Below are 12,560 nucleotides of genomic sequence, written 5' to 3' on the forward strand. Positions count from 1 at the left end.
GTCGTTTTTTAATAATCGGGGATCCAAAAAGCGTCCCGGCGCTACTGTGAGGACATTTCTTTTTGGGAAAAATAGCCTCCAGCAGACTCTTCTTGCCATCGTCGCTCTTTTTGACTTTGATTGCGTTGCCGCGATCCCGTCTACGGCGCGGCGTGCGTAAGCCCATTAAATCATCGATGCGAGGCGCTGTATCAGCAGAGGTAGGAGGATGAAATTGAGACATGCTGAGAGCCTTTGCCGAGCCGCAGCTCGCTGCGCGGAAGGAATCGAAGAGTGCGGCTGAAATCGATACGTTTTACGACCAGCATCGATACCGGTTTACAGTATACATAGATTTCATCTGGTGTTATAATTCATCATTTCCTCTTATCCGCACTGAGGTACTGAGTAACGCCATGTTTCTCCAGTGGGTCTCCAAGTGCGAGCTAGTGCCGGTCTCTGCTGACTCTTACGTACTAAAGGTACAATCTTCATAACATCACGCAAAACAATCTTCTTACCTTACTGATCTCATTACAGAAATTCTCGGACAAATGTCAGCGCGGTATGTGCTCGATGGTTGTAGGCTATCTTACCGAAGAGAACGTGAATCTTCAGGCAGTCCTTCCGAGTGGCCATCATATTCGATGGGCCATGGAAGTGCTCGGTCACTCCTTTGCGCTACCGATGGAGGACTCAGAGGTCATTGCAGGCTCGCTGAACATTTATCAGCGCTGGCTTGGGGTGGACCTTGACTCTTTAGCTGCTAAAGGTCAAAAGGGCAGTAAAGATCATAGGCCCCCCTGCATGCAAAAGGTCGAACAGACCTTTATTCAAGACATGCTGGGCCAGATGACGTTGCTCTTTGAAGAGCGTTCCAGTAATGGCAGCCCAAGCGGGAGTGTCGAGAACAACCTGGCTAAACATGTGGTTTTATGCACGAAGTCAGAGCTTCATTGTTGTTCTTTAGATGCGTACTAATCGTTGTTTATTGTTGTGTTCATGATCTACGGACAGAGTTTTAAATACATTTGATGCACTTACAAAACAGCGCGGCGCTCAATTGTCGAACTCGACGTGGGATCGGTTAATCCGCTTAGTACTCGGGGCAGCAGACGGACTGCTTCATAATCTACGCAATCAATTGGGCCACCTATTATGTGGCCAACTTGTAAGAGTCTTGATGGAACTATATCTTCGTTCGCTACCTCAGTGCGGACCTAGGGGCGAGTTGTGGAGTCTCCTGCAGAAATTCTGTCGACGGTGGATTCACCGTCCGTTGGTAATTGAGCAGTGGAATGCTATCACTCTTGGCCTCACGCAGAGCCTGATGAAGCAAATTTACGATCGGGACGCATCAAAAGAAATTGAAGTCTTATGGGCCGATACCCGGCAGCCGTCCAGGTTTGAATTGGAGAGTCCAATGCTTGCCTACGCGTGGTACCGCCTACTTCGCGTGATTGGCCACCCTTCTGCGATTTTTGACCCGGACGTTTATCTTGCTGCTGTGAAAGGAGTGAGTCGTCTTGCTGATGAGTTTGCATGCATCGAAAAGTTGCCACGTGTCCAGTGGGAGCACGTATTAGGTGCGCTTAATCAAGCCCCGAACCGCAACAGTCCGGTATTCAAAGGAGTCCATAATGGAGATAATGACGCGTCAAAAGACCTGTCAACAGCCACTCTATCAAGGATTCCTGATCAACCACGAGCACCACCCGATGTCAACACTATTTTGCGCTTGCTTGGCCCTTGGCTGTTTGACGCGTGCTTGACTCGCAAGCCACGCTTTGCAGCAGGTCGTAGCGAGGCTCTTCGTTGCCTTGGAAAGCTCCTGTGTCATTATTCTCATGGTCGCTCCAAACGTGTGCATTGGGCCTACAGCGTTCGCAGCCTCATGGCGTTGCAAAATGCGCTGCTTGATGACGACGAACGGATCGCTGCTTCAGCAGTGTACAGTTGGTCCAAAGTATTTTGTTTATTCGGTTCCCAGACACTTCGTGGTGCAGGCGTTGTTGCGGGGCCATTTCACAAGGCAATAGAGCGAGTGTTCCGTGCTGTGGATCATAAAGATACATCATCGGCTTTAAGTACAAAATCAGACGGGCGACGTGGAGGTGATACGTTTTTTGCTCAGGATGATCAACACGTGGGTGGCATCCCAATAGTTCTGCTTCGTCGAGCAAGCATTGAGGCCTGCAGCTCTCTGCTTACGATCCACTCCCACATTCCACGTAAATTAATTAAAGAGGCAGAAAAGGAAATTGTTGCCCCCGCAATGGCTGATATATCTGGGTTGTATTCGAGCTTGCCGAAGTACACTAGCTCAAATGTTGTTGCTCTTCTGATGAATGCGATTAAAACTGAGACAGACCCTACAAATCAGCAGATGATGATGTGGATCATGACAGTGGCCATTCAACAGGAAGCTGCTCTGTGGACCAACGGCTTGACATCCAGCCGTAACTCACAAGTACCTTTTACCATCTTGCTGATCTGCTCAATTATCGGCAAGTCGCAAAAGTACAAACCACCGGTACTTTTTACGGCATTCGAATGCCTGCGCCACTTATCCCTGGTTTGTGATGAAGTGTTTCATCACCACGCCAATTCCGTCGTTCATTTGTTAAATGCTTGTTGTGAATTCATTAGCAACAGCGCGCCAGTGCTCCGCTCAAGATCGGCACCGTTCTACCTGGATAGCCTCATGGCGGCAGCCTATTACTGCATTATCGAGTGGATTGTAGCTGCGCCCCTTTTGCTGAGCAAGCAACAGGTAATAGCCAAAATAATCACAACCATTGTCGATGGCAATGAACGATTTCAATCGTTGACGCCCAATACCACAAACGTGGCTGTGCGAGAGGCTGCTCAGAAGCTGGTAAACATGCTGATGAAACATCATGTTTCGCCTACGGGTAATGGTTGCTCAATCGGTTTTTATTCGTCGGAGCTAACGGAGAAGGTAACGTCAGATATATACAAACGGAATAGCGGTGTGATACTGATATGTTTTCCTGCTCCTATCTTGGCACAGTCTGTGCTTTCACAGTTTTGTACAGTGAACGACTTGACTGACATTTACCGCCACTGCCGTTTTTTCTCCGTAAACAAAAATTCAATTTTGACGGCTATTGAAAAACCGACGAATGCTGCTGAGTCAGGTGAAGCGATCTTAGTGATGAGAGACTCGACAGGCTGTTATGTTTGGCGGTCCAAACATCGGCACCATGACGGATCACGCCCGAAAAGTATTTCTGACTTCAATAACTTTATTGAAAACGTTAACGACCAAAAGTTGAAGGAAACAGGATTCGATTCTGATGCCAATACCCAAGATGATAGCGACATTGAAGACGACTATGAAAGCGATAAGGAGTCAAAAGTGAAAGATCCGTTGCTCACGGCGATCCGTGACACTCATGCAAAAAATCCGATGACAAGTTGGCGTTCTTCACTTTCTGGCGGCATTATAACAGGCTCTGAAGCTAACAAAGTGTTGTCAGGCGAAGGCAACACTGGCATGAGTGTCATTGAGCGTAAGGCACAAGCTGGTCGCGACGATGCCCGTGGTAGTCGAGATGCGGTTTTTGAAAGTCTGCTTGCTTCGCAGAGTGAAGAAGACAAGCTTGCTTCCCGACCAAAGGGTTTGGCACGAGGTGATAGGTGCTTCAAGCCGCCGCCACCAATTAAGGACTTAGCATTACAAACATGGGAAATTTCTCGGAGAATGATGAGTGAATTGGGGTTCTTGTCGATAGGCAATTGGGGTGCTGTATTTGCGATGGATTCTGCTGTGGCTACCGACTTTCTTCGTGATCTTGAGACGCTTGACAAATTACCCGACCGCGAAACTTTTGACATCTCTATTGCGTACGTGTTCACTGGCACCTCCCGAGGTGGCTACGACCAAATTCACTTGGCGACTTCAACAGATGTACGCGCTGGCTACGTCGAGCTTTCTGATGACTACCGACGTTTTCTTACATCAATCGGCGAGCATGATGTCAACGACCGAACTGGAAACTCGGGATTCAATGCTGATGTTGTCAAGGGCCGGATGCTTTACTATTCCCACTACAGTCATAAGGCTTGCATTTTCGTACCTACGTTGCTGGCAGATGAAGAGCAGAACGGCGGCAGCGACAGTGACAGTGATGCTGAAGACGGAGAAGGATCGAGCGCAAGAATGCAGTTTCAACACGCCAATGTACTTATTGTTTGGAATGAGTGCCAGCAGACATACCTTCCAGGGAGTGTGTTGTGGGATGCCGCATGTAAAATGCCAATGCCGACTTCGGGTGTAGTACTGGTCATTGATCCACTCGGTAACGATCTTTACAGCGTTCACGTAAGCCACGAATTCTCACCATTATTCGCCAAACGTGACATCATTGCTAACCAGGAGGACTATGTCGATGAGTCGGACGTTTACACTAGCCGAGTGCTGGGACCATTGCTAGATGGCATGGTTGTCAATGGCGTTTGGCTAGCTCCACTTGTCCGACAAACTGCAATAAATGCCGCGATCCTTTCACGGTCCTTCCATCGCTATCAGCACAGCATCGGTGCTGTTTCGTCTGCACCTGTGGGTGCAGAAGCTAACCGCAGCAAAATCATCTCATCGTTTGTCGAAAAGCATATGCGTCCTAAGCTTCCCGGCGAATTCTACGGTGATTTGTTTGCCGACTTGACCGGTGAGAGTTAGTGTTTAATGTAGAGTCGTGCCTCGTAAAGAAAGTGGCTTAAATGCATCAGTGGTCGTGCTTTTTATATTGAGTTTGTTTCAGAGCTGGAGCTGCTGTTGCTGAAAAGCGCTATATTTAGGCAAAACCAACGGACCAAATCCAAAGCTCATTCGTGCACACTTGCAGCGACCACATCAACATCAGTAAAGAATGAAGGCTATATCTAGAAGCTCGTTCTCGTTTTCTTCCAGGTCGTCCAAAAAGCTGGTTGACCAGGAGCACGGATGTCAGCATAGTACTATTGAAGATTTAGCTGGTCACGATGATGACACTAAGAAAGAGCCAGGCATTTGTGGCACGGAATCTAGCGACAATGATTATGCACTTAACGATGCAGATCTCAATGAGCAAAAAATTGAGGGGTTTCTTGTGTTTTGCAAGCGTGTGCGCCGACAGCGCTATTGTATCTTGCAAAGCAGAACTATGCTTGTGTTTAAAAATAAACCTGGCGATTCAGCGTCGCCTGGTGTTCCTTTAAAACAGATCTATGTGGCCGGTGTCAAAGATGTCATGCAGCTTGACGCGGGCGTGCGAGTTGCGCTGATAGGAACTGGTGCACCAGGAAATTACGACAAGACTTTTGTGATTAGCTCGCACAAGTCAAAGCTGGTTGTGGTAGAAACCGGCTCCTCTGCCGAGAAGGAGCGCTGGTTGCAGACACTTTTCACAATCGATATGCCTATTTGCAAGTGCGAGAAACTTTCCTCGAAATTTATACTGCTTGATGATAACTTTGACGCCCATACGGCTGTAACGTTGCTGCACAAGCATCGCACAGACGCCGTGGCAACTGGATTAGTATTAGATCGTTTGACTTCGTATGCCGACAAAAATGTTGATGATGTCGAATTTTACATTCAGCAAATCGTTCACTTGACCGTTAATATCGAGCAGGCAGCACCAGAGAAGCTGGTAAATTTGCTGCTTTCGATATGCCGCGCAAAAGCATATGTTGAACATCTTGGAAATTGCATTCACTTAGCGCTGCAGTTGTTCTGGCTTCTGGAGGCTAAGATTGCTGACAATGACCCAAAAACGTACAACTTGTGTGCCATGCTGCTCATGTCGATCGAGGCTAAAGTTGTCAATCAACACTTCGAACTACCCAGCACGCAAACGTCGGATGATGTAACTCTACGTCTCATGGATATTCCTTTGATGAAGGAAAAGCTGGAACAAATGTCCGCTGAAATTGAAATGCGAAGTGTTGAGTCAAAGATGGAAGTATTCACCACAGGGCACGCGATGGGCGGCGTTGCCTCTCCTCTGCCAGTTGATTTAAAAGGGTATCAACCAGCGTTATTGTTGCAGTGGATGGAAAAAGAGCGTCAGAAGCGTTACAAGTACTTTCACCAGCAGCGGGACTTTGTGAAGGCACTTTCAGATATATCAGAACGTATGCGTGTCGTTGACCCTCCTCAGAACCGCAAATCATTTTTGCCCAGAGAACTGAACTCGTTGGTAGTCCCGGATATGGCATATATTCCTCTCGGTCGCGTATCAGATCCGTTCTGTCGTATCACTCGTGTGCTGACAGACGAAGGAACCGTTTTTTCTACCCATAGTCGTGCTCCGTGCTTGCTTTGTTTCGAGGTCATTGAAGACCAAGTCAATTCTGCTGGTCAGCGCAGATTCTCGGCAGACCAAAAGGAGGCTCACAAATTGTCTTCTGAATTCACGTCTGATTCAGTTCGGGCAAAATTAGAAGCCGAAGTTGCTGAGTATGTCAAGAAATTCACCATCAAGGGGCAGCTAATCTGTGTAGAAAAACGATCCGACGCCGAAAAAAATGATGACGATGACGATGAAGGTGGCCAGGGCGATAATGACATGGCCGACAGTCTTCTGACCAACCCGTCGTCAAGTGTTATTGCTCTGCATGATGCTCGAAACCTTACGTGCACAGTAAATTCAGTAGAGGCAATTGACTTAATTTCTGAGCAAAGCACAACGGGCTCGCAGCAGTATAATCTTATTCGCAGATGCTCCAAGACAGCTTATGATATGGGTCTTTCAAAACTTCTGAGTGCAACTGAGGTGTTTGGAGAGGGCTGGGAAACCAAGAAAGAGCGAATTCGCGCGTCATCCCCGTACGGACACTTACCTGGTTGGAACGTTGTCTCGCTCGTACGTAGTCGACCCTCGTTATTAAGTTTTGACTTAATAGTGAACCTTTCTTTCGTCATGTGCAGATCTCCAAGAGCAACGATGATATCCGCCAAGAAGTCTTTGCCATGCAGCTTATCACCACTTTTCAAGACATTTTCCGCGACAGTGCTCTACCGCTGTGGCTACGTCCGTATCGAATCGTGTCAACGGGCCGCACATGCGGCCTGCTAGAAACAATCACCGACGCGCACTCGTTGGACGGCCTCAAAAAGAAACGCGGTTACGCGGGTCTGTTGGCCCACTTTGAGGGAACCTACGGTACCGGCGACGCTTTTAAAAAGGCTCAGCGCAACTTTATGCACAGTCTCGCAGCATACTCCGTCGTGTGCTATCTGCTTCAGATTAAAGACCGCCATAATGGAAATATAATGCTCGATACGGAGGGGCATATCGTACACATAGACTTTGGATTTATGCTAGGCATTGCACCAGGAGGCAACTGGAGCTTTGAGACGGCACCATTTAAGCTTACGAAAGAGATGGTCGATGTGTTAGGCGGGGTGTCATCCTCATTGTTTGGCGAGTTCGTGCAGTTGGTGGCGCTAGGATTGCTAGCGGCTCAACGTCAAAATGAGCGGGTTGTGGCACTAGTTGAAATAATGATGCACAACTCGACGTTCCCGTGCTTTCAAGGACGTGATGTGTCTCGCGACCTTCAGAGGCTTCGCAGTCGCTTTATGTTACAATGCTCAAAGGAGCAAGTAGTCAAAGCAGCGGTGAAGATGATACGCAATAGTTACAAAAATAAGTGGACGAAACGCTACGATCAGTTTCAAAAAATTACAAACGGCATAATTCCTTAAAAGGTTCATCGCATACTATTTTTCCAACCTAAATCATTCATTTACCTTTCTAATCCAGTTAATCAATTATCCTGGCCGCATCTTTTTCGCAGGATTGTCGTTGTCGGTATTAGGATCATAATCAAATTGCGAGAAGCTGAGGTCTTCTATGCTGTATTGCGCGTTCGGCCGAGTCGGCTCTGCCACGGATTGCTCAACTTTCACGATTGCTGGCGCAGTCACCACGCGTGGCCTAGGTGGAGCATTCGAAGACACCCAGCGCTGCGGATGAGGAAACGGACTTAAAGTCAAGTCTGGTGTTGTAAGAGCTCCATGCCTAGCATGCAGTGTATTGCTCTTAGCCATCTGTTTTGGTGAGAGCATTTTATTAGTCACTTTGGCACTCAACTTGGTCTGAGTATGTTCCTGCATTGCTGTAGCATTAGGTTTGCACATGATTTGAGGAGGCTTCCAATGTTGTGGTCGATGCTGAGATTGTTGCTGCTGAGTCAATTGATGAGGAACCTGTGATTGCGGCTGACGACATTGTTGCTGAGGTTGCTGATTCAGTGCACGCTGTTGAGTTTGATCTTGCTGTTGTTGCTGGGGCAGTTGTTGTTGCTGGGCCTGGAAGTGTTGTGGTTGACATGATGAGATACGCGCTTCAGATTGAATACTCTCTGCAGTAGTGCTGGCCTCTTGAGTCTGCTGCTTTTGTTCTGGAATTGTTACATGTGGCGTGGCGGCTACCGGAGCCATAGGCCTGTTCGAGTTGACGTCTTTGATATGGTCTTTGTCATAGCATGAGTTACCCAGGTATTCTCCAAAAAGCCTCAATGCTCGTTTCCTTGCATCCGAAATACTTGCCTTCTTAGCTTGCTCCAACGCCGCACCCAGATCTCTCTGTCCATCTGATGTGCCAAAGCCCACATCCTCGTGACTCGTACCATCCTTAAGCTCAATGCGCACCAATGAGCTATAAGCAATACTCCACCTGTCACCCTTTTTCTCTTTCTGCAGGCATCACTCACACTCAGCAAATTACTTTTGCCACCCGTCATCTCATATTTTTCACGTACATATTCCTCTTGGCACTCGACGATACGGCATGACCAGCCATTGAAACCAAATGCGCGATTAGCCAATTCAATGGCTTTGCAACTTTCGATGTATATTAACTTGCGACCACCAGGCCCTGGCCGACGGGCTATACTATCCTTGCCCAGCTTCTGGTGCAGAAAAGCATTTACGCTCTGCTGCTCCTGGTCATCAAACGCAACGCGGCCGAAGCGCACCGCACAACTATCCGCAGATTTTTCTAATAATGCTGATGCCAATTGCGCCATAAGTGCTGACGCTGTTTGTCGCACTTCTTCAGGTTCGAACTTCACTTCCGCCATCTTGCTCAACCTTCGTTTCATGTGCAATTTTGATATTTGGTGTAACATGTGGTGTGGTAACCCAAAAATTCAAGCCCAAGACTGCAGGTAGCGGTCTCCCTCGCCTCTGCAAGGACACAGCACGATAGACACAGAATATATTGAGAGTCAAACTACCAATCTCCTATAAATCGCTAGCCTTTTCCAGCATAAATGACGTATAACCTTGATGCTATAATGTGTCAAGCAAAAAGATGTCTGCAAGCGACAGCCGGCGCGAACCCATGGAGTATAGTATGTAGCCATGAATCGATTTACCAACGATTAGACGAGTAGGATGACAGGATGAACACGGAGTATAGTTTATTGTTTGGACATGTCAAATAATTATATGACCTCGGAATCACGAGCAGTGTAAATAATGTAATCAAGGTTTCCATCAATTTTGCGACATTAAGGTGCCGAGATATGACCTTAGAAAGTAATGTACACAAATCGTACATTACTTTCTGAGGTAACATTAGTACATTACTTTCTGAGGTCATACTTACAACATTAGGTAATTGTGAAAATTATATATAAAGGAGAAGTTGGTAAGGAACATTTGTGTAACTGCGAAAATCATGAGTACCGAAGAATCGTTAGTTATAAAAACGATGGGACTAGATAAAGGAGAAATCCTTGGTCCACGTGGGTTGCTAGCCGCACGTCATGCAATGAATACACCTTTGTTACGAGCGGTTGTAATGGGGTACACATGTTGTGTGAACTACCTACTTTTCTTTGTGGTTGGCAACAACTATATATCTAGCGCTTACCACAGGGATAACTGGCTTGTGGCAGCCAAGCGTCCATAGCGACGTTACTTTTTGATTCTTCGATGTCGGCTCTTCCTATCATTGGAGTTGTATATTCCTTAATTCAGGTTTATCAGAATCTGAGGCACTTATCAGTATAGGGAAGGATTAAGGCATATTGACCATGATAAATGTCATTTTACCTTTTCCTCCTCGTTCGCGTAAATCGAGGGCTCGCTGGAAGCGAGCAACACGCGGTGAATCGTGTCAATCGATTTCAGTCTTCCTCAGGAAGTGCGTAAAATACGGATGGGCAATTCCGTTACACTTGGTAGAACTAGTATTCATTTTAACGCCGACCCTATGGATAATGTGGACACCACAGGCAGCGGTCGCTGCAGCGGGGCTGCCGTTGCTTTGCGCTTAGAGGAAGCTTAAATTAGGTCACCGACCTTACGTTCTTCCCAAGAGCCAGTTCGAGTGTAGCGGATCGCAATCCGCTACCTCCAAGAGTAGTTGAAGCCTTAAACCAAGGCAAATAAACTCTTATGTTTAAAATGTAAACTGTATTTATTTGTTTTATATGCGGCAAAGCCGCCTAATTCTAAATGTATAGATTTTCCTAAATAGATCTAATTACATGCATAACTACTGGCTACTCAGCCACGTATCGTATTCTTATTTGGGTGCAGTCACACTATGCCCGTCTTATGTGACACACACCCCTGTTATCAGGGTACGTGTAACCCTGTTTTACTCTCCCACATTTACAGTTCCAATCGATCATTGCCTCAACGAGGCTCGCGTGTCCGCTAGACACTGCAACGTGGTTCGTTGGAACAAAATGACTTCCGTGCTTAATGAGCCCTGTGTCAACGACAGTGAAGTCACCAAGTCTCGCTTGTTCTTATAGCGCACACGGGCAGAGCCCAACTTCATCTCCCGCGCGCGGTGCAATGTCGGACAGTGCGACCGCGGCATCGAGAAATGTAAATCCTAGGCTCGATGAGCGCGAGCGTCGCGCTCCGCGCACGCTATCAGTGATGAGTGACCTCGTTAAGGATGTGGAGGTGGTCGACTACGAGTCTGCCACTTCTTTTCCCGGGTAGAATGACGATGAAGGCGAGCCGTGCCGGCGGCGTGAAACGAGTCCTGCTCGCGTATTGCGGAACCCATGTCCTTTTCCTGACTTCTCGTCACCTGAAGGAACGTGGTGTAATCACCAATGACCTCGATGAGACACAGAAGCAGCAGCTGGAAGCTGCCCGTAAGGTGACTCTGATGCGCCCATCCACGGTCGGTCATTGACCCCCGTGTGGAATATGGTGGAGTATCCGCCCGGCAGATCCCGCTGTGGAAGCGAAGGGCGTGGTAATTCGATCTTTACGCCTCCACATCATCGGGCCTCCGGCCATTACGAAAGCTGGACTTGCCGAATGGAAAGCTCTTCGAGCTCGTTTTTTGACCCCACAGGAAATTCCGTTGGACGTTTATCGCACTCGTCTACGTGCTCAACGAGGTGGCTCTTGTGTACCTGCAACGCGGACGGTACCTGTAGTGCTCGCCCCTGGCGAAAGCGTTACAGATGACGAAGTGCTCTTTGAGCGATGGGTGCAACAGCACCGAAAACTTTCCTCACTGTATGTCTTACAGTTCAGCCACAAGGAGGTGGACGTGCGTGTGGAGCGCCGCCTCCGATTTGAGTTTGCCAATCTCAAAGCATGCCGTCGACTCCCTTCAGATTGTCGCCCTGCAACGTATGGGTCAACCCCTAATGATCCTGCGAGCTCTGTGTCTGTGATCACAAGAACTCAGGGCCACCGCTTGAGCTCAGCTCATGGCCCTTCTACTTCCCTGGCTATCGCCGGGAAGCATGGGGCGTCCTGATCTTTCTGATCAAAAGCGCCCACGGCGTCGGGGCAGTCTTGCCGAAGTGGCGTCTCAAACTCCCACGAGTTTTCGGAGTCGAAATATCCCCGCCACTTCACCAGATATTGGGACTGACCCTGGTGACGATGTCGTCTCACTAGACGGTTCACGTGATAGTGGACGTCACCGTTCTCATCGAGAAGAGTCGGTGGCGGGCGGTGACGACCGGATCTACCGCCATCCGGTGACTCGCGATGCTCTTCGAGCCCTTGAGGATGAGATCCTATGTGATAGGAGCTCCGCTGAGCGTCATGCTGAAGTAACATATTGCTATGCGGACGCTCTTGATGATTTGGAGCGCGTCGTGCGCCGGCTGTCTCGCCTTGAGGACTACCACGCTCTGTCAGAGCGTCTCCTAGTCGTGGAGCAGGCGAATGCGTCACTGCAGGCAACGGTGGGGTGCTTGGCTCCATCGGAGATGGAGATTGCTGACTTCCGTGCTCGGAACCAGATGCTGGTTCAGTTTCTGAGTGGCCGAGGGCCCGTGGGATCCGCTCTGGCACCAACGCTTCCGCGTTCACATGCGCCGGATCCCGATACGGCTCGAGCAAACCCACGTAGTACACCGGGTGTGTGCGCATCCGTTTTGGGAGGTTTAGCGTATACGCTAGGGCCCGCTTGGCCACAACCTTGAACGGTTCAATTAACCGTGGACGGAGCTTCGTCCGGAAGATAGCAGAGGCTGCATGTGTAGGCAGGTTTTTTTATTTAGGAAAACAGGTTCCCGACCTTAAAGCTTTCCACTTTGCCTCTTCCTTTTTCATCTGCACATTCTTTCTG

The 12,560-nt window shown here is 48.4% G+C and overlaps 4 protein-coding genes across 4 annotated transcripts; 2 read left to right on the top strand and 2 right to left on the bottom strand.

Moving 5' to 3' along the window:
- On the bottom strand, window positions 1-223 carry PHALS_14812 (uncharacterized protein; the record flags this gene model as incomplete). Its single annotated transcript, XM_024716174.1, has 1 exon — window positions 1-223. A coding segment is annotated over one exon (223 nt), but the record flags the coding sequence as incomplete, so codon positions are not given.
- Window positions 224-395: 172 nt separating this feature from the next.
- Window positions 396-4,684, top strand: PHALS_01726 (rap ran gtpase-activating protein; the record flags this gene model as incomplete). The annotated part of the gene is made up of 6 exons (XM_024716175.1): window positions 396-461; window positions 520-923; window positions 997-2,554; window positions 2,629-2,664; window positions 2,753-2,941; window positions 3,014-4,684. 6 exons carry the CDS (start codon window positions 396-398, stop codon window positions 4,682-4,684), a joined length of 3,924 nt encoding a protein of 1,307 aa, XP_024581800.1.
- Window positions 4,685-4,874: 190 nt separating this feature from the next.
- On the top strand, window positions 4,875-7,696 carry PHALS_01727 (Phosphatidylinositol kinase (PIK-H2); the record flags this gene model as incomplete). Its single annotated transcript, XM_024716176.1, has 3 exons — window positions 4,875-6,445; window positions 6,566-6,851; window positions 6,917-7,696. 3 exons carry the CDS (start codon window positions 4,875-4,877, stop codon window positions 7,694-7,696), a joined length of 2,637 nt encoding a protein of 878 aa, XP_024581801.1.
- Window positions 7,697-7,762: 66 nt separating this feature from the next.
- Window positions 7,763-9,096, bottom strand: PHALS_01728 (dna repair and recombination protein; the record flags this gene model as incomplete). The annotated part of the gene is made up of 2 exons (XM_024716177.1): window positions 7,763-8,689; window positions 8,755-9,096. The coding sequence occupies 2 exons, from the start codon at window positions 9,094-9,096 to the stop codon at window positions 7,763-7,765; spliced, it is 1,269 nt and encodes a 422-aa protein (XP_024581802.1).
- Window positions 9,097-12,560: the final 3,464 nt, after the last annotated feature.

Source organism: Plasmopara halstedii (genome assembly GCF_900000015.1).
Source record: "Plasmopara halstedii genome assembly, contig: Scaffold_1583, whole genome shotgun sequence".
NCBI classification, from domain to species: Eukaryota; Oomycota; class Peronosporomycetes; order Peronosporales; family Peronosporaceae; genus Plasmopara; species Plasmopara halstedii.